General features: G+C 41.7%; 2 protein-coding genes across 3 annotated transcripts in view; one reads left to right on the top strand and one right to left on the bottom strand.

Annotated features, from left to right (window-relative positions):
* Positions 1-268: 268 nt before the first annotated feature.
* Positions 269-21,953, bottom strand: part of GPR19 (G protein-coupled receptor 19) — a 106,354-nt gene continuing 84,669 nt past the window's right edge. The window contains exons 4-5 of the transcript XR_012374000.1: positions 4,803-4,950; positions 269-695 (exon numbers count right to left, since the gene is read on the bottom strand). The gene's annotated coding sequence lies outside the window, so the exon portion shown is untranslated. The remainder of the gene's footprint in view (positions 696-4,802; positions 4,951-21,953) is intronic.
* Positions 14,705-21,953, top strand: part of CREBL2 (cAMP responsive element binding protein like 2) — a 32,209-nt gene continuing 24,960 nt past the window's right edge. The window contains exons 1-2 of one of the 2 annotated variants that reach the window (XM_073877967.1): positions 14,705-15,034; positions 16,788-16,970. In XM_073877967.1, coding sequence (XP_073734068.1) covers positions 16,926-16,970 — 45 coding nt within the window. In that variant the 5' untranslated portion in view covers positions 14,705-15,034; positions 16,788-16,925. The remainder of the gene's footprint in view (positions 15,035-16,787; positions 16,971-21,953) is intronic. The other variant, XM_025879667.2, reaches the window with a different exon arrangement.

The following is a 21,953-nucleotide window of genomic DNA, read 5'->3' as shown; positions in this document are numbered from 1 at the left end:
ACTGAAAAGTTGCATCTCTAAATACTTAGAAGGGAGATATCCTGGTATGGAGGAGAAGATAGTGAATAACAGCTGATTCTGGGACCCTACAATTACTGGGATTGTGGGGTTAGAAGCATGATGAACATGAGCTTTCTTTATCCACATTCTAGCACAGACCTAGTGTTTCCAATTTGCAATAGGTACTGCCTGATGTCATGCATTTTAGAGGGTTCAGTATGGTGGCTGAGTAAACACCGGGACATCATCAAGTAGTTTCAGCCAAAAGTTTATTTATACAAGAAAAAATATAATATATATGATCAAATCAGAAAAATTGATATGAATCAATGTTGTTTACACTGCAATATTAGAAATGAAAACAACAATAAAAATCATACGGGCTATTAAGAATCATTAGATTATCTTACCAGCCATTGTTACTCAGTACAGAGCATACAGTTACATTTCTTTCTTTCTTTTTCTTTTTTTTTAAGATTTTATTTATCCATTTGACAGAGAGAGAGAGAGAGCACAAGCAGGAGGAGCAGAAGGAGGAGAGGGAGAAGCAGACTCTCCGCTGGGCAGGGCCCAATGTGGGGCTTGATCCCAGGACCCTGGGATCATGACCTGAGCCGAAGGCAGACGCTTAACTGACTGAGCCACCCAGGCGCCCCTACAGTTACATTTCTTATTGGCACTTGAGTGTAGATCATCTGGAAATATAAACATGAAAATAGAGTGTTGAAAGGAAATTCGTTCTGTTAGAATTTTTAAATTTTAATTTAACTTAACTTTTTTAAAAGACTTTCTTTTTCCAGAGCAGTTTTAGATTTACAACAAAATTGAGAGGAAGGTACAGAGATTTCTCATATATCCCCACCCCTCACACATTCATTGCTTCTCCCATTATCATCACTCACCAGAACAGTTCATTTTTCACCAAGGATGAACATACTTGACACATCATAATCACCTAACTGCCATATTTTACCTCAGGGTTCACTCTTGGTATTGTACAGTCTATGAGTTTTGACAACTGTTTAATGACATATATCATTCATTATAATATCATACAGAGTATTTGCACTGCGTTAAAGCCATTAGGTTTTTAAAATGTATTCTAAAGCTACTACTAAAACCATTGATATACTGCTCAAATAGGCAGATCAATGGAAAGAGGTAGATGGTCTGGAAATGGACCCAAGCGCAAACAAAATAAGTTTTATGATAAAAGGAACATTCCAAATCAATAGGAAAAATATTCCATAGATGGTGTTGGGATAAGTGGTTATTTATTTATTTATTTAAAAGATTTTATTTTTTATTTAATTGAGAGACAGAGAGAGCACAAGCAGGGGGAGCAGGAGAGGGAGAAGCAGTCTCCCCACAGAGCAGGGAGCCTGATGTGGGGCTCAATCCCAGGACCCCGGGATCATGACCAGAGTCAAAAGTAGATGCTTAACCAACTGAGCTACCGTGGCACCCTAAGTGGTTAGTTTTTTAGAAAAAATAAAAATAGAGCTGTATTTTTCTCTGAACATCCAAAATAAATCTCAGGTGGACTAAAGCCTTAAATATAAAAATGAAACCATAAAAGTACTTGAAAAAAACAATGAATTTTTGTAATAATCTTGTCATGGAGAAAGTTTTCTCTAAGTATGACATAAAATCCAGAAGCCATAAAGAAAAGATCAATAAATATGACTACTTAAAAATGGAATCTTCCTGGGCACCTAGGTGGCTCAGTCATTGGGTGGCTGCCTTCGGCTCAGGTCATGATCCCAGGGTCCTGGAATTGAGCCCTGCATCGGGCTCCCTGCTCAGCGGGAAGCCTGCTTCTCCTTCTCCCGCTCCCCCTGCTTGTGTTCCCTCTCTCACTGTGTCTGTCTCCCTCTATCAAATACATAAATAAAATCTTTAAAAAAAAACCAATAAATCTTCCAAATAAAACATCACAATCAACAAAGTCAAAGACAAACAACAATCTGGGCAAAAAAAAATGGTTAACACATATGATAATCAGTACCAATTCCTTTAATATAGAGAGAGCTTTTAGAAATCTGTAAGAAAAGAGCAACCACCCATAAAAGAAGAAGCAAAAAACATGAACCTGTAGTCCTCAGAAAAAGAACTACAAAAGCACACACACACAATACCCAACTTCACTGCCAATTCAAAACACGCAAATTAAAATAGCGCTAGGATACCATGCTTTAACATATCAAGTTAGCAAAGGTTTAGAAGTTGGGTAACAAAACATGTCTGGCAAGTGGGGAGACATGCACTACTGGTAGAAGAATATATTTCGTTGCCCTTTTGGAAGAAAACTTGGCAATTTCTGCCAAAATTCAAGTGCACATATACTTGACCTAGAGGCCCTTCCTCTAGAAATCTGCCCTACAGATAAATTCACATGACAACAGAAAGACCTATAGTCAGTGTTGTGTATTTCTGCATGGCCTAACTAGTAAAAATAGAAACTGGAACAAGAAATAAATTCTGAAGGGAAAGAAAACATCGCTGAAGTAAGAGGACTGTGTCTCATAAACAGTGATATGGAATCACATCCAACGCATGTTGTTCATTGAAGTATGCACAACAGCATGTTTTATGTAATTCCACTTGCATAAAAATGAAAGGGAGACAGATATACTTTTTGTAGTACATGGAGACTTTGTGGAGGATGTACAGTGGTTGACTCTGGAGAGTAAGAGAGATGGGGTAGAGGTTTTCTCCTTTGACCTTATAACCTTCTTTACTGCTTGAAGGTTTTATCAGGGGGACATACTCCTTTTGAAATAAAAAGCTATCTTTTTTTTTACTTTTACAAATGAAAAATAGAAATTCCATCTGGTTAAGGAAAATTCCTGTGGAGAATATTGGGTTTTCTTTAATTTTGTCACCTTTCTTAATATATTTTCAACTCTTTTGGGTAAATGGAAGATTCTAAATTCAGTCTCTCTTATCTATCATCTCCTCTATCTGCCCATCCATCACTTCTTCTTAATACTTGTTACAGGCGCAGCATGGGGGAAATGAAGGGCACTGAGAATTTTTAGTCTGTCTTCTACATATCCATTATAGGTATCACTCGCCTTGCAAGATGGACATAGTTCAGCAAAGTTGGAAATAGAAGGTTTCTCTGGAGTGAATTCTGCGACTTCGTAACATGTTAAAACTTCCTGTCCTTTCCCAGAGATATTACAATAAGCTGAATTAAAGTTCTGGGTGATGGAGGGATTAAAATAATCTCTGGAACATATATTAGGCATTGTCATGTAGCTATAGTGTTATACCTATGGAGACATCCCAACTTGTTGCTTGTGCATGATAGAAAAAGCCCTTCAAGTGGGGAGGTTTGGCCTGGGGTTCTGCCAATACCAGCAACATCTGACCAAGGGTGAGAGACTTATGATGTCTGAGTCTTCATTCAGTCATCAGATATTCAGTAAGAGCTTAATACAGGCCGAGCCCTTATGCTGTAATATTAAATTCTATATGCCATAGACCATGCCATCATATAGCATAGACTACAAGTGTGGCATGATATGGTATAATAAAATGTTTTAAAATAACATAAAAGGTATTGAGGAGGTCCCCGCTGCATGTGAAAGAGCCAAGTTCCCCCAGATTTAATTATTACTCTCCTACTTAAAGTCTCAGGGGCTCCCATGTGCCCTCAAATTAAGTCACATTCCTAAGCTTAACGTTCAACATGCTTCATCCTCTGTCTCCCGTCTACTTCTTTGGCCCTAGCTCTTGACACTGTTCTTCCCATCTCTTGAGACTGCCTATGTTACAAGGAAACTGAATTGTTTGCAGTCCCCTATTGTTATTTCACACTAGTATGCCTTTGCAAATGTTTCTTTCCTTGCCTGCTTGAACAACTTGTCCTCATCCTTTGAGATCTGGCTCAGAAATCAACCCATCAGCAGTCTTCCCCTAGATCCTCTCTATATTTTATGGTACACCTTTATTACCACACTTAACACATTGCCATGCAGTTATTCATTTACATACTTAGAGAAGTATGCAAATGAATCCCGCCTCTGTGGTAAGCTTCTAGAGGGCAGAGACCCTGTCTCATTAATCTTTGTGGATCTAGCAAATGGCATAATGCCTGGTGAGAAGGAGCTGCCCAGTATGTTTATAAATGAATGGATAGACCAAAAAAAAAAAAAAATGAATTAATCACAGTACAACTGAAGGACTTCTTTGTAGTTGACACTTCTTAATAGTATAATAACAAATCTAGTAAAGTTGCATCTCTCTTGGATTCCATCTTATCTCTACCTCAATCCCAATGGAACGGGCGCCACCCAGGCCATTGTGGTGAGGTTCTTGTAACAATTGCTTGTCAACTGTACTGCTGGTGCAATCTTGCATAGGGAAAGGTTAGTTTAAACACACAAGTCACCGAGTATATATCATTTTAATCTTGACAGTGTACTTTTAAGCGGATGCCTGAGTTTTTCTTCCTTCACATAACTAACATCTCTCCAAACAAGCTTAGATAGCAACCTGTTTTCTTTGGCAAATTGATTAATGGAAGCATTACTCATACGCCTGGTTGTATGACATGTCCAATAACATTGTCATTTTGTTTATGGGGTGTTGGGTAAAAATATCCAGGAATTCACCTCTAGTGGAGTGACCACCTGTTGGCTGGAAACAGTGGAAGAGGGAACTCTGGGGAGGCAGCCCCCTTGAAGAATGCCGAAGGGGGTCTAATTCCATCACCAGCCTCCCACACAACAAACTGCCCCCTCCAAGCTTAGCAGTAGCACCTGCGGAAACAAGAGAAGAGCCGCGTTGGGTACCTTAGCACTTTGGTTGGCTGGGAACTGAGCTGCCCTGCAGGCACCTGGAGGAACTGCTGAAGTTGCTGCTCTTCCCAAGCCCCGAAGGATGGCAAAGCTGGGGAGCTGTCAAGCGCCACGCGCATCAGTGGCCAGGAGAGAAGTCCATCTTGATTTAGGAGTAGAAACAAGGGAGCAAAGTGTGAATGAGAGAAGGCATTGGAAATGGGGAGGACACACAACTGTAGGGCAGAACACTGAGCAAGTGTACCCAGTACTCCTTCCACCTTACCCAGGGGGAATCCTACAGTGCAGGTGGGGGAGGAGTCAGGAGGATAGGGGTTACCATGCACAGGAGGTACGACCTTGCCCTCTGGAAGCTTATGAGCAGGCAGGAAGGGAGCAAGCATGGACTGGGCCTTACCTGCAGCAGCCAGAACTGAGCAGATCAACAGACAAATTCCATGCCGAGTGGGAAAGGAGGCTATCTAAGGGAAACAGAAAGCCTGAAGTTTTCCAGACAAAACAAACTGGAGAAAATCTTACAGGATTAGGGAAAGGATAACCCCCTTCCAGGACCTGCTGTCTGCAAACACAGAAGGGCAAAAACAACAGAGCACAAGAACCATGTGGGGAACAAAAAAAGGGAAAGGGCGAAGAGCAGAGAAGAGGGTAAGAGTCCAGGCTGACCACTGAGGTCCAAACACACCATAGCAAAAGATCAAGAGTCTTGCCCCATCCCGAGCCTGGTGTGCATCAGCCACCACAAGGCCATCTTGAACTGGCCTCAGTGCAACTCAAGAAGCTTATTTGAGGGGTGCCTGGGTGGCTAAGTCGGTTGAGCCTCTCTACCTTCGGCTGGGTCATAATCTCAGGGTCCTGGGATCGAGCCCCGTGTCGGGCTCCCTGTTCAGTGGGGAACCTGTTTCTCCCTCTCCCTCTGCTGCTCCCCCTGCTTGTGCTCTCTCTCAAATAAAATCTTTAAAAAAAAAAAAAAAAGCTTATTTGAGGAAGGTAGCGTCACTTAAGACACAATGACTTTCTATTCTAGTTTAGAAAACCATCTACAGGCCATAGCTTAAATGTAAATTAAATCTATAAAATTTGCAAAGACATGTATATACTCCTGGTAAAAACTGTTAGGAGGGTGTTTTGTGTTTTGAGTCTCATTACTGGGCACCAGGAGTGCCAGGAGAGACTGTAGCACCAAACTCTTAAGACTTCTACATTCCTGGGGCACCTTCGTGGCTCAGTCAGTTGAGCGTCTGCCTTCGGCTCAGGTCATGATCCCAGGGTCCTGGGACTGAGCCCTGCATTAGGCTCCCTGCTCAGTGGGGAGCCTGCTTCTCCCTCTCCTCCCCGCTCCTGCTCTCTCTCACTATCTGCATCTCTCTCAAATAAATAAATAAAATATTAAAAAAAAGACTTTTACATTCCTAAAATGAGGAATGAGAATAGCTAGCTGTATAAACTCTCAGTTCTGAAAATACTATCTTGTCTAAAGATCTAATTTAAAGGGAAGAAAAATGAAAGGAACAAAGAGCTTACTGTTTGCATAGAAAATATGTATATACCTACACAAATTTCCTATAGATCCCTGCGATTATGTGGTTACATGTCCCAAAAGTTCTAGTAGAAGGCCCCAGAATATGTCAGGCAGCACTAAGTCCAGAACAGAAATGAAAACAGAATAATGATTTCAATCAGATTAAAACACGAACGAACAAAGAAGCAAAACTATGGTTCCTCCACACACATCTACACACATGGGATGTTACTGATATCTTGCCCCTGGAAGGAGAGGTGATGGCGTCAGAAGCTGCTCAGAAGTCAGGCATGGGGAAAGACTTTCATCTTGGAGAGGTAAAGACTAAGAAATAGCACAGTGTGAATCTGTGAAAATCATAAACAGTGAGGGTAAAGTCAACACAGACCTCGTTTACAATATGAGGATCAAAGGTATCCTGTGAAACTTGGTTGAGATAAACTTAGAATACATCTTTTAAAGTTTGTTTGTTTGTTTGTTTAAATAATCTCTATATCCAGTGTGGGGCTCAAATTCACAACCACAAGATCAAGAGTCACATGCTCTTCTGACTGAGCCAGACTGGTGCCCCTACAATACATATTTTATTTTATTTATTTCAATTTTTTTAGTTTTTAAAAGATTTCATTTTATTTGAGAGAGAGAGAGATTGAGAGAACTGAGTGGGAGGAGGGGCAGAGGGTGAAGCAGACTCCCACGATCATGACCTGAGCCGAAGGCAGATGCTTAACAAACTGAGCCACCCAGGCACCCCTAGAATACATTATTTTAAAAGGACTACTTCATATAGCACAGAAAAAAATCTTTAAATGATTTGGACACATTTATGAATGACAGAGACAGAAATGGCTATTCAGCAGAATTATGCTATCTGACTTTTAAGGATAACCTTAGCTAGAACCACCATGCCATTCTACCAAAGGACTGCTGTTGGTGACAGAAATACTGGTAGCATGATTGGTTGGATTCCATGTGGCAATACTTTCACTCCTATGAGATAATATTCACACAATCATTTTTGGAAACTGTCAAGTGATATTACTACTACGGGTATTATATGTTATCACACAAAATATCAGGTGCTATACCATTCAGGTAACATTGTATATTGACCCAAGAAGATTCACATTAACCACCTTCAGACTTAAATGTCTTTGAAAACAATCCTATGTATAAGCAAAAAAGGTTTAAAGCTATATCCTGGAATAGGAAGTCTTCTTATATAGATGAGAGAAGCCTTTCAAGTCAAAGGAATTGAAAATATGCTTTACAAAACTTCTTAACCTAAATACATAAATGAATCAAAAGATAAATTAAGATATGTGATACCAAGCAGAAAAATCAGAGTATCTATAATATTAAAAGATAATAGCAGAAAGAAGGAATCAAAGGTATTTTACATTAGCGATAGGTATTTACATTAGCAATAGACAGCACCTAAGCAGATGTCCAAAATATTGCTAACACTTACATACTCATAAATATTGTTTGTGCCTTTTTGAAAATATCATCAGTAGGTCTGACAGGGTCCCAAAAATAAATTTTAGGTTGTGGGTTTTTTTTTTTTTTTCCTTACAAATGGAGAAGATTAAAGCAAAATTTGGAGCAGTTAAGGCTATTTATAAAACAATAGGTGGGGTGCCTGGGTGGCTCAGTCACTTAAGCGTCTGCCTTGGCTCAGGTCCTGGGATAGAGCCCCACATGGGGCTCTCTGCTCAGCTGGGAGTCTGCTTCTCCCTCTCACTCTGCCCCTTCCCCCCGCCCCAGCTCATGCTCTCCCCCTCTCTCTCTCAAATAAATAAAATCTTAAAAACACACACACACATACAAACCCAAGAAACAAGACGTAAGTCCCCCCTGTTTCTCCCGTGAAGTATCCAAGTACCCAAACCACACTTTCTCCTGGATAACCCAAGAATCATCTTTTGTTCCTTAAAAACTCAAGATCCTGAAGAAGAACACTGTCAAATTTCCATTCAGCAAACCACTCTAGGTTTACCAAAGCTTACACTGGAAACAAGAACCTCAAAAGTGAACTTTGATGGAAGAAAGCTGCTTTTTAAAAAAGGTTTCTAAGCTTTAAATGTAGGCTGAGTGTTTTCACTTACTCCATAACATGTGCCATAGTAAATTAAACTTCTACAGGTCTGAGTCAATAGAATAAAACGTGCCTGTCTTATGTGTGTGTGTTGGGTAAGCCCTCAGGAGAATTGTGAAAGAAGGTACCTGATGGGTTCTTCATTCTTTTTGGCTCTCCTATCTCCCCCCACCCCAATCCTCCTTAGCCATTTGCTGCTTTTTCAATGGTCAAACCCTCGCCACAGGAATCAGACCTACCCAGATCTCTCCCCCTCTTATAACACCTATCCTTCAAATCCATATATTCCTCTTTTCTCCCACACCTCAACCCCATGTTAAACTAACCTTTAGGTAGCACATAAGAGAGAAAAGAAAGCAGCACATTCATACTAGAGTGTAAATGACTAAGAGTGATGCTTGGCAAATAATCTTTTACAAAGAGTGGTCCACTTTTAAACAGTTGCTTACTGGCCAAATAATTACCCTATTATTTCCTCAAATAAGGACACACTTGATTCTTTCCTATTGGGTGAGGTATACATTTGGCTTAGGAATAGCTGCAGCATTTTAAGTAGAAATGGAGGTCAAGACAACATTAAGAAAAGTTGTTGAGTTTGAGAGAAGTTCTCTAAGTTGGTGAAGGGGAAGGGGTATGGGAAAGTTTGAACATGGAAGGTTTTGGTTCCGTGAGCTTCATTTTCTCTTCCTTATTTTTATGCTGATTAGGGCTTTTTTCCCTTCCTTTTTGACAGACTTGTTTCAGTCCTTCCCGGCCTTATTTATTTATTTTGCTCCTGCTGACAAGCTGGAGGCTGAATTATGGGCTCACTCTTAAAATATTCCTTTAGGCTCTTGCCCCTGAGCTTTCTAGCCAATGCAGAGAGTCAATAGGTACTGTGCTGTATGCAAATGCAGGCATATTTGTCCGTGTAGGCCAAAGGAGGGGAGGCATTTTGCAAAATGCCTGAAGAACAGAAACAAACTTCTGCAATGGAATATCTGATAGCCTCATGAAAATAAGCTAAACTTTTCAGAAACAAAAAGTACAGAGGAATACTTATCTATAAAATAAATTGGGGGGAAAAAAAAAACCTCACACAAAACAAAACATGACTAATACTTGAGCAGTGAGTTCACCTCAAGCATTTCATGAATTTCACATGACCCGCCCACTTTTTCTCTGTACCTCTGCGGATTACCATATCAGCAGCAATAATACTCTGTTGTTCCAGTGCCAGATTTACATATCAACGTAGCCATGACATTCCTGAATGTAGAATATTGTACTGTTCCCCTTGTTTGTGGTTTCTAGAATAAGGTTAATTTTTTGTTCCCTTGCCTTCTTCACTTAATCGCATGCCACCCCCTACCTCTCTTCAATCAGTGGTTTGTTTTTCCCTTTGAATAGCTATCCTCCTGTCCTCTCTTAGCCTGTGTGTCATAATTTAGACTACCCACAAATTCACTGCACGACCATGCTGCGTTTTAAAATCTTTATCACTTGACCGCAGATGATCAACTCTCTGAAAAGACAAGGCAGGGACAGAGAAGTCACGATGGGTCACTCCTGGGCTGACTCTGGGATACCTTCTTCCCCAAACGTATGGTGTGTGTTAGGGTGGGTCAGAAGTTACCACAGTAGATTTCATGGCCACCTTTGTTTTCTTTCTTGGTAGGCTTTGTTTTTAATTATGGCTATTTTGAGTTCGGAGATGGGTCTAACCAAAATCTCCATGCCAGGACTAAGGGAAATGATTTTCATTTCCAAGGAAAGTTTGGAAAGGGCTGGATAATTTTTAAATTCTTAGACTCGTGTGTCAAACATAGTGGGAAGCCAGCTGGAGCCTAACAAGTTATTTTAATGAGCTTCCTTTCTCTCTGATGTTCCCCAGGGGATATGTGCCAAGCGGACCCATGTGGCCCAGGGAGTAACATGATCATCTTGGCTCTGTTTAGACACCTGTGCTCTTTCAGCCCTAGTGGTAAGGGGAACAGGAGAGAGAGATGAGGGCATGGAAGGCATGCAGGCCTAGTGGGAGTGGGTGTGTGCCATGCTGCTTAGGAATTCACTACAAGAAACTCCTCGGCAGGAGCAGAGGCTTGATGCATCCTAGGCCAACAGTGCCTCTACGTGGGGTGTCTGGGAGTCTATGAAACGTGTTTGTGTGTGTGTTGGGGAGGGAGAAGTGGGGAGGGAAGGGGGGAGAAAATTACATGCATTTTTAGAAGGACTTGCATGCCTAGGAGTTTCCTTTTGAGAAGGAAGAAAAGATTGAAGATCATGAATATAAAGCAGGCTCAGCACCCTGAGAAACTATTCTTCTTCTAAACTTCCGCCCACTCCTTTAGAAATAAAAAAGTACATTTGCTGTGTTCACTTTACCTTTCCAGGGATCAGTCTAATGCTTGGTGCTCTCTACCCACGCTGAACAATCTAGCACGTGGGTATTAAGTTCAGTCTATATTGTTTTCACCAGATGCCTTGTTTAGTGATTGTTCAGTCTCCTGTATGTGTGAATTTCTTCTTCTTGGATTATAAAGTCCTTGAGGATTTATACTTATAGAAACTAATTCTCTTGTTCTTCCTCACCACTATAGTTTCTATAAGTACAGGGTACTTCTCAGCAAATTTTTAACATATGACTACACAATACTTCTTCATAAGATTTTCTGTCCTTTACAAAGTACTATTTTATGATGTGATTAAGGTTTATTATTTTTTTTTTATAAAGCAACTCTTTTTTTAAGATTTTACTTATTTCTTTGAGAGAGAGAGTACAGGAGAGGGGGGAAGGTCAGAGGGAGAAGCAGACTCCCCACTGAGCAGGGAGCCCGATGCTGGACTCGATCCCGGGACTCCAGAATCATGACCTGAGCCGAAGGCAGTCGCTTAACCAACTGAGCCACCCAGACGCCCAAGTTTATTTTTATAAATTAAATCTAAAAAATATTTAAAGTAGTTCCAGTTTTTAAAGTGAGCATGTTTATAATTCTTATATTTAAATTTCTATTTTAAGGGATGCCTGGGTGGCTCAGTCTGCCTTGGCTCAGGTCAGGATTCTCACATCCTGGGATCCAGCTCGGTGGGGAGACTGCTTCTCTCTCTGCCCCTCCCCCTGCTCATGCTCTCTCTCTGTCTCTGCCTCTCTCTCTCACTCTTGCTCTCACTCTCCGTGCTCTCTCTCTCTCAAATAAAATCCTTAAAAAAAATTAAGAAATAAATTTCTATTTTAATTGTGTAATGTTTCAAATGTACAGAAATACAAAGAGAACAATACAACTCCACTTCCAGAGTTAACATATTTGCTTCATATCTTTAAAAGTTAAATATACAACTAACCACTCCTCACCTCAAGCCTGCCCCCAACCTCCCTTGACAAAACCACTCTCCTGAAACCAGTGTACCTACTTTCCTGCATGTTTTTAGATTTCCACTTCATAGTTCAAAAGGTCTTAGTTCTCCTTCCTGAGGGGCTGGTAATTGAGTCTGCAAACAGCTCACACACAGCCTCTGTGGAAGGACGAAATGGGTAAATGCCATTGCAGAGGACTCGGGGCACTTTTGTCGGCTAGGATGCAGGAAGGGAGAGAGGTAGAGGATTAACCCAGGGGGAAAGCAGTTGTACCTCAAAGAAGAGGACTTAGCGACCAGGGCATAGCTAGGGAAGCAGGACTGAGGCCAGGCTGGGCACAATAGAAGGAAGCTAGAAAGGGGTGGAAAGCAGCCCCTGGAGGTGTAGAACTAAAGGGGCTTTAGGGGAGGTGGAGAAAGAGAGCTCCTCCCAGGAGCACACGCTTTTGCACCCCTGATCATCAGAAAGGATGTGGCTAGGTGTCTCTGAGATCTCCATGAATGCAGTTTGGGGGCTACAGGTGCACACCTGGGTGGGCCCAACTGCTGAAACCCCAGCATGCCAGACCCATTACCAGCTGCAAGGCCTGGCTACATGGCTTTTACTTGGAGGAAGTGACCTGCTTTAGTTCCTCTGGAGCATTATATAGATCAGTCAGAGATGACTCAACTTTCCTGTTACAGGCATGCCTCAGAGATATTGTGGGTTCAGTTCTCAGGCCACTACAATAAAGCAAGTCAAATGAAGTTTTTGGTTTCCAAGTGCATGTAAAAGTTAGGTTTACACTATACTGCAGTCTATTAAGTGTGCAATAGCATTATTTCTTAAAAAAAAAAGTGTACATACCTTAATGAAAAAATCTTTATTGCTAAAAAATGCTAACCATCATCTGAGTTTTCAGCAAGTCATAATCACTAATCACAGATCACTGTACCAAACGTAATAACAATGAAAAAGTTTGAAATATTGTGAGAATTGGGGCACCTCAGTGACTCAGTCACTTAAGCAACTGCCTCTTAGTTTCGGCTCAGGTTATGATCCCAGGGTCATGAGAGCAAGCTCCACTGTGCTCAGCTGGGGGGGGGGGGGTCCTGCTTCTCTCCCTCTCCTTCTCCCTCTGCCCCTCCTCCCTGCTTTCTTTCTCTCTCAAATAAATCTTAAAAAAAAATTTTTGTGAGAATTACTAAAATGTGACACAGAGACACAAAGGGAGAAAATGATGTTGGGAAAATGGCGTTAATAGACTTGCTCAAGGCAGGGTTGCCACAAACCTTCCATTTGTAAAAAGCACAATAAAGTGAAGTACAGTAAAACAAGGTATGCCTCTATTACCCTTCCTCAATTTGGAGTTAAAAGATAAAATAGAAGGTACCCAGTTAAATTTGATTTTCAGATAAACAACAAATGCTTTCTTTGTAGTAAAAGTGTGTCTTAAATATTGTATGGGACATACTTATACTAACAAGTTACTTGGTTATCCTAAAACCAACTGTGAGTGTTCTGTATATTTATCGCTAAATCTGGCAACTCTACCTCAATTGAATTTTGGAAGGGTTTTAGGAGTCTTTGAAAAGAACTGGGTCAAAGAGTTCTCCAGAATAACATTAGGAACATTAATAAATCTTTATCAAATGCTATGGTTTAATTTAGGCTGAAACAACAAAAGACCACTGACTTTATTAAATCAGCGATATGCAAAGGCCATCTTAGTTATTTTTTAATGGTTTTATTGGTATAAGTCACATATTGTAAAATTCACTTTTTTTTCATTTTTTAAGTTTTTTTTTTTTTTAATTTATTTACCAGAGAGAGACAGAGGTAGAGAGAGAGAGATTACGAGCAGGAGGAAGGGTAGAGGGAGTAGATTCCCTGCTGAGTGGGGAGCCCGACGTGGGACTTGATCCCAGGACTCTGGGACCATGACCCAGTCCAAAGGCAGATGCTTAACCACCTGAGCCACCCAGGTGCTCTGAGGATCACTATTTCTTTTAAAATTTTTAGTTAATATTCACTGTATTTGGCTGCAAATACATCTTTCACTCATAACTCGGGATCAAGAGTCCCATACTCTACCCACTAAGCTAGCCAGGAGCCCTTAAGTTTTGAACATTTTCAGTACCTCAAAAAAGAAAACCAGTGCCCATGAACAATCCCTCCCCATACCTGCCTCCCTGCTGTTCCCAATCCTCGCCCTTGTCATCCACTTGCTCTTTGTTTCTTTCAATTACCTATTCTGGATCTTCCATTATAAATGGAATCTACAAAATGAGGCTCTTCATTTTGCATGTTTCAATGCTCACCCACACTGTAGCATGTATCAGTACTTCATTCCTTTATATGGTCTAATAACATTCCTCTGCACATACGTACCACGTTTATCTGATCCATTCATCCACTGATGGACATTTGGGTGGTTTCCACTTTTTGACTATTATGAATAATGCTTCTAGGATAGAACATCGCTGTACAAGTTTTCATGTGAAGGAGTGTTTTCATTTCTTTGGAATTGCTGGCTATATGGTAACTAATATTGTGAGAACGGCCCAATTGTTTCTCAAAACAGCTGCAGCACTGTACATTCTTTCTTTTCTTTTTTTTTTTAATAAAGAACCTTCAGTGTTTCCTCGGTGTCCCGGAGGAGGGCCTGCCCCCAGGGCTCCTCCTTGGGGCGGGCTTCTGCGGGGGCCCCAAACTCGCCCCACCGGTGCCCAGAGCGCTGGATGTCCAAGGCAGCGCACTTTTGGAAACGTAGTCTGGGCTCCTGGCTGGCTCCTCCCCCGCAGCGCTCGCCGGCAGGAGGAAAACCGACGCCTGGCTGAGGGTATGTGGACATTGTAGTTTTCTTCCTAGTCAGCCCTGCAGAGAGTGCGTTAAGGAAAACTACAATCCCCAGAATGCTGCCGACTACGGCAAGCGAAGAGGCCATTCCGCGAGCAGTGCTCCCACCCACCCTCCCGTCCGGGCCGCTCTCCAGGGCGTCTGTAAACACACCCCGAGACTGTCATGGAGGGGGAGGAGGAGGCGGCGGCGGCGAAAGGAGGCGTTTTGGGCCGCCTCCAGGGTCCGCTCTGTCATTCCTGAACTGGTCCCTCGTCCCCGTGACTGTGGCATCAGGGAAGCGAACTGTTAGGCGAGAGGAGGAGACAGTCAGAACCATATCCCCTTCTTCCCCCGGGGCGGGGGCCGGGCCGGGCCAGGCCGGCTGAGCCGGGGGAGGGCAGGGGGAGGGAGCGCCTGGCCAGGCCGGCCTGTCCGCCGAGATGGATGACAGTAAGGTAAGTCCTGTGGTTTGCACGCGCAGCTGCCGCCGCCGCCGCCGCCGCCGCCGCCGCCGCCTGCTTGTCGCTAAGTGCTAGACCCGCCGCTGAACCTCAGCCTGGTAGCCACGCCAACACCCAGGAAACACCTGCCTTAGACATCCCTGCGCCTCCAGTTATTACCCCATGGTACTCAACCAGGAATTCAGGGATCGGGGGGCTGCGTCTTTCCAGAAAGGGCCCTCTCCTCTGGAAATTTTTCAGTCCCAGGGCAAGCCTGTTTGTCAGCTTTTCCAGGTAGTGCAAACCCTAGTCCTTGATTTGCCTAGCGAAATAAGTGAAGAAAGTACCCTGCTTTTTCTTTTTGCCTTCCCTGCCCCCCTCCCAGACTTTCTCCAGTTTGGAGACCTTAATTAGGGCACCCTGAACCAGCCCTATTCCCCTTGAAGGTTCCCCTTTATTCTCTCAGGCTCCCTTACTCAATGCCCCATTCATATCATCAGTTCACTCCCCCCTCTGAGCTATTTTCCTGTGGTTGGTTGGAACACTCTGCTAAGCTCCTGTTGCTATTCGTCCATAATCTAACCTCCTCCAGAAAGCCGTCTCTAAGAAAAGTAGTGAATTCCTTCTTGTTAATCTATCTTAACATCCTACCACCATCCCCCTTTTGCCATCCAAATCACTTATTCCTATGATTCTAACAGGCATTGTTCATTATTGGCTAATTCATATAGGTTACATATAACCTATTTCTGTCTTTATGTCTACCCACCTTAGTGTTGTCTAGTTTTAGTTCATGGAAGATAGGGATGGTTAGCTTATTGGTGTTTTAGAATGTTTAGGAAATTGAACTTTTTTTTTTTTTTAAGGAGTCAGACTTCTTGACTTTGCCAATTTTTGAAGTAGAAATCACTCCTTCTCTTGCCTTTCAGAGGTCTTACTTTCCACAGTCTCTGGCATACTTCGAGCTAGGATCTTCCTTTGTTTGGGTGCCCTTTCTCCCTCCACCAAACCAGTAATACTTTGCTGCTTTCACGGTTTTGTCTCACTCATCCTTAGAATGAAAAAATTTCTAGGTTCTCTGCACTGCTTGCTTTATTCTACATTATCTCCTCTTCCTGTTCTTACAGAAGGCTCTGAGCAAAGTGATAGATGGAGGGGAAAGCCCAACGCAGTACTTTGGAATTGAGACTCACCTGGAGAAACAGTTTGCTTGTGAAGTAGCAAACCCTAACTGGAAGTGGTGTTTCCAAGACAGAAAGGGGGAGTTCCGAAAGTTTTCCAGAAACATTAGAAAATAATTTTTCCATGGAAGTCTTGCTAGCTTGATTGTTCAGTATTAATTTTGAAAGTAAATCTGAATACTGTATCCATTATCTTTTGCAGAAAATGTTATGGTTCTTTAAGGTTGCTAAAATAACATTGTTCTTTAATTTCCGTAATTTGAGACTCTCACAGTATATTCTATAAAATTTTTATTTTCCTTTTCAGACTTGTGAGACATTTAATAACTTTCTCAAAGTCTTCAATAGTCTCAAGTCCAAGAAAAATACCTAGGATTTGGAGTTATTTTACTTACCTATAAAATTACATAGGAGTTATTTCTAAAACTAGCAAACTGTAGTGGAGGGTATAAAATTTTATTGTTTTCCCTAAGAGTGAAGTTAAATCTGGGGGGTAGACTATCCATAACTTACTTCCTGTAGGGTTCACAGGTAAGCAAAATTAACTCAGTTCTCATTCTTTTTAATTCATTTTTTTTTTTTTTTAGAAACCAGCGGTTTCTTAAAATCTTTAATGATTATGGAAAAGAAAATCCATTCCACATGTCTCTGGATGGATAGTGCCTCTGTGAATACACTACTTTCACTTTGAATGCACGTCGTAGTTGTGGATGAGTAATATTTAAATGCCATGCACAGCAAGATCGGACTGCTCTTCCAGCAGTCAGGAAGTATGTAGCAGCCCTTAAGTCTTCGGCACCTCCCAGCCCCGCCTTTTTCTGTACTCCAGTTGTTATAGTCCTGCAGAATTAAATTGTCCTCTTAGTATAGACATACATACGTACAAAACACATTTTCTCCTCACATTATGTATATATAGGTGATGGAGTCTCAGGTTCCATTTTCTCCTGTATAAGGGGAGGTGAGAGTTGGGGCTTGGAATTATGGTGGTTGTGCATAAAGTATGACGGGAGAGCATAAAGGATGACAAACTGGCTGACAGCGAGGCCAGGGGAACAGGAAGAGGATGAACTGGGCAGGAGCAGCAGTTACAGAGAGACAGTATTTGAATGAGCAGGTCAGGGAAACAGGTGATGATGATAAAGATTCTGTATTCTGAGTTGGGTTTTTTAAATAATCTTGTTAAAGATTTTATTTATTTATTTGACAGAGAGCAGGGTGGGTCAGAGGGAGAAGCAGACTCCCCGCTGAATGGGGAGCCCGACACAGGGTGGGGCTTGATCCCAGGGCCCCGAGATCATGACCTGAGCCGAAGGTGGATGCTTAACTGGCTGGGTGCCCCTTCTGAGTTGTTTTCATCAGTGCTGACCCAGGCGCCCCTTCTGAGTTGTTTTCATCAGTTTTGATGAATGAGTTTGCCAGGAGCTCTCCACATTCTGTCACCTAGCTTTCTGGAGTCAGAGTAGGACAGATTTGAATGGGAGTGCAGCTTTGCCTTTCTACCATCTCGCAATGTGCCTGATAGAGCATAGAGTACTCACTAATAGTGATTGGGCTTTATTAATCAGTGTGCTCATTTGAGCCACCCAGCCAGACTATATATAGACAATGGCACATGGCAAAAATAAAGCAAGAGGTAGATGGGCATCCAAAAGTGGGGGCATGGGAAAGTGCTAAGTAGCAGAGCTCAAACACTGACTGAGTAGATCTCCTGTGGGCCAGTTGGGAAAGAAAAATCTTGGCTGATTAATTAACCTTTCTGAGTTTCCATTTTATCTGTTATTTAACAGATAAATGTCAATAACTTTTTCACAGGCTTTGTTGAGGATTAGGGATAATGCATTATTATAAAGCATTGAGTACAGAGTCTAACACATAGTAAACACACACAAAAAATGTTATTGTTATCCAGGAGTGACTTCTTTGGTCCTTGGCACAGTACACTTGGTACCTGAGATGTTCATTTTAGTAATTCTTAATTGCGTGTTATTCCTAACATTTGCAGCCATGTTTATACCTACACTACCCTTTGTTCCTAACTGTGCCCAAGATGGGACGGGGCAGTGGGATGGGGCATGAAATGAGCTTAAGCTGTGTATTTAACTGTCACATTGTGTGAGAAAGGTAGTCTCCTGAGCCCACCTGCATGTCCCCCACTAGGGAGAAGTGCTTGTTTTTATGAAAGCTTCTTCCTGACCTGCTGCATTCAATTACAAAGAAAATGAAAGTGTGTTATTTTCAGAGGCTTTGATCATAGGCAGAAGGTTCTTATTTTTTTTATCTTATATTTGACTTTTATGTTTATTGAATCAATGACTGATGTAAATTGAGATATCCTAGACTAGATATGTTCCTGCCACAGACTAAGCTGGTAAAAGACTGCCATCCTGTATTGCCTGACAGTTTAGGGCATCAAGATTCAGTTGAGCAACTGACAAGGGAATGGGCCAGGTGCTGGCCACAGTATGCTAATTTGGACGCTGTTCTCCTTCATAGACTTCATAGACCTCTTGTCTACCTGTATTACACACAATTATCTGAAAATAAGGTTTCTCACACCTTCCTTTTAGGTAAGAAGACTGGGTCTTCTGTTCCATTCAGTTGTTCTGAGTAGCATTGGTTTTCGCAAAAATTTTAACTTGGCCAAAAAATGTCTTTGACATTCCCAGATCTGTCCTTTGGACCCTGAATCCTATTGACCCTTTATCCATCCTTTGCTGTAGTTGGAGCTACCCGCCTTGAGCAGTGCCACAAAATCCAGATATTTTCTGCTTTTCCTATTCTCCTCTTCATCGGTGCTATCCACAAGGCCAAAACAGAAGAGCCAGCTCCTCTACTAAACAAATCTCTGACAGATCTAATGTGCTTTCCTTTCCTGTCTAGGTTACATGCATATTTTACCTAGGGTACCTCAAAAGATAGTTTTAACCCTAAGGAGTAATGTCAATAATACAGAAACCAGTTGAAATCTAAGTTTACATATTCTTTTTCAGAATGATTAGCTCTTTTAAGGTTTTCAGAAAAGTTCATTCATTAATTCACTAAATATTTGTTGGACACCTAATATGTACATGCATTATGCTAGACAGATACAAAGGTGAAAAAGTTTATAACTATTCTTGGGAGCTTACATTTCAGTAAAGGGCTAAGCAGACATATAGAACAGTCATTATAATATAGTGAGGTAAAAAATAAGGGCAATAGAGGCAAAGTGCTTTTGGAGCAATAGGAATGGGTGCCTGTCTGGGCATGTCAGACACGGGTTCACACAGTAGGAGTGAATCTGTGAGGAAGAATAGGGGTCCCCCAGAAAATGGGAAAGAAGGAATATCTTGCACTAAAGCATACTGCACTGGATAATAAGTATTATGCTATAAGTTAGAGCAGGAATTGGCAAATTTTCAGTAAACAGCCATATAGTAATTATTTGCCGGCCATTTTGATCTCTATTGCAATTACTCAACCGTGCCCGTTTAGCACAAAAGTAACCATAGGTGGAACTTAATGAATGGGTGTGGCTGTGTTCTAATAAAACTTTATTTTTTTTTAAAGATTTTATTTATTTATTTGAGAGCGAGAATGAGAGAGAGAGAGAGAGAGAGCATGAGAGGGGGGAGGGTCAGAGGGAGAAGCAGACTCCCCGCTGAGCAGGGAGCCCGATGCGGGACTCGATCCCAGGACTCCAGGATCATGACCTGAGCCGAAGGCAGTCGCTCAACTGACTGAGCCACCCAGGCGCCCCCTAATAAAACTTTATTTACCAAAACTGGCAACAGGCTGGGCCAGCAGGGCTATAGGTTACTGACCCCTGAGCTAGAGCATAAAGCACAAGTAGAGGCATGGGCAGAGATAAGGATGGAAAAATAAGCAGGGGCCAGATCATGATATGCCTGGCAAGTTAAGCTAACAAATTTTGGTCAGTATTTTTCAAAGTGTGGAATAAAGAAAACACCTGCTGACCCAGAATCTTGAGAATGGGGCTTGGGAATTTGAATTTTAATTAGGCTCCCCAGTTGAGTGGCTCATATGCTTACCGAAGTTTAAAAACCAAGGCCATAGATGTTGGGGAGCCGTTAAAGATTTTAAAGCAGAGCTGACACTATCGGATGTGCGTCTTTGAAGGAAAAAATGCTAATGGGTATATGGAGAATGGATTAGGGGAAAGATGTAGGAACTGGGATAAGACTAGAAGCAGATGGTGCAATTAGGAAAGAACATGGATTTTGACATATAACCAAAGTTCAAATCTCCTTTCTACCACTTTCAAGCTGTTACGATTTTGGACAGATTATTTCATCTTTTCCAAGCTGAATTTCTTCATTGGATGGGTTAATAAAACTTTAATAAATTATTGTGAGAATTAAATGTAATAACAGTTGACTCAGTCGGTAAAGCATGCAACTCTTTTTTTTTTTAAGATTATTTATTTATTTATTTGACACAGAGAGAGCACAAGCTGGGGAAGCAGCAGGCAGGCAGAGGGAGAGGGAGAAGCAGGCTCCCCGCTGAGCAAGGAGCCCAATGCGGGGCTTGATCCCAAGACACTGGGATCATGACCTGAGCCCAGCGCAGCCGCTTAACTGACTGAGCCACCCAGCCGCCCCAAGCATGCGACTCTTGATCTCAGGTCATGAGTTCAGGGCCCACATTGGGAAAAAAAATTAAAAAAAAAAAAAAAAAAAAAAAATCAGCTGACCTTTGAGCAATGCAAGTTTGACCTGCACAGATCCACTTACACGTGAATTTTTAAAAAAATAAATATAGTACGGTACTGTAAGTATATTTTCTCATCCTTATGATTTTCTTAATAACATTTTCTTTTCTCTAGCTTTATTGTAGGATTATAATATATAATACATATAACATACAAAATATGCATTAATTGACTTTTTATGTTATTGGCAAAGCTTCCAATCAACAGTAGGCTAATAGTAGTCAAGTTTTGGGGGGAGTGAAAAGTTACAGACGGTTTTTTGACTGCTTGGGGGTTGGCACCCATCACCCTCATGTTGTTCAAGAGTCAGCTGTATATATGTGAGCCCATACCAAAAGAACTTAGTACCTCATGGGTTCTCGACAAATGCTAGTGCTTTCTGACTGCACCAGCTCGGTTAGATTGCTCATAAGAAAGGCCTGAGCTGAAGACCATATTGAGACTATTAGAGTTTGGGTTGTGGTTGATGGAGCATGCATAAAATCCTTCAGGGATGAAGAGTGTGGACAGAAGAGAGAGCTAAAGACACAAAACCCTAGAAAACAATAAAATGATCAGATGGGGCTGAGGAATAGGACTCAGCAACATAAACGGAAAAGGAGAGGTTAGTGATACAGGAGAACGAGAACAAAAAAGGCTATTATGCCATTTATCTAAGGGAACAGAGAATTTTAAAGAGCGGACTTAGTCTACAATATGAGATGCTACGAAAAAAAGGGGGGGTCAAGGAAACAGTGAAAAAGTATCAGTTGGACTTGGAAAATAGGAGATTGTGTATGAACCTAGCAAGAGAATTTTTGCTGGAGTGATAGGGTGGAAGCCAAAATGTGGCGGTTGAGAAAGAGGTGGGCAGGAAAGAAGCAAAGACAATTAGGTATAGACCACTTTCAGTGAGTCAGTTTGTAACAGTTTCAGGCATCGCTCAAATATATGTAGTATTATATTTAGCTTCAAACAATCAGAGCTGGGGGCCAGGGCAGGCATAGGTGTTGGGAGAGGAGAGGCAGGAGTTAACTCTCAGTTCAGAGAGGCCTACTTT

Source organism: Callorhinus ursinus, unplaced genomic scaffold, assembly GCF_003265705.2.
Source record: "Callorhinus ursinus isolate GAN/ISIS: 27379988/994484 unplaced genomic scaffold, GSC_fseal_2.0 scaffold27, whole genome shotgun sequence".
In the NCBI taxonomy this organism is placed as follows: Eukaryota; Metazoa; Chordata; class Mammalia; order Carnivora; family Otariidae; genus Callorhinus; species Callorhinus ursinus.
Note: the sequence above shows the minus strand (reverse complement) of the source record. Positions and strands in the feature narration are given on the sequence as shown.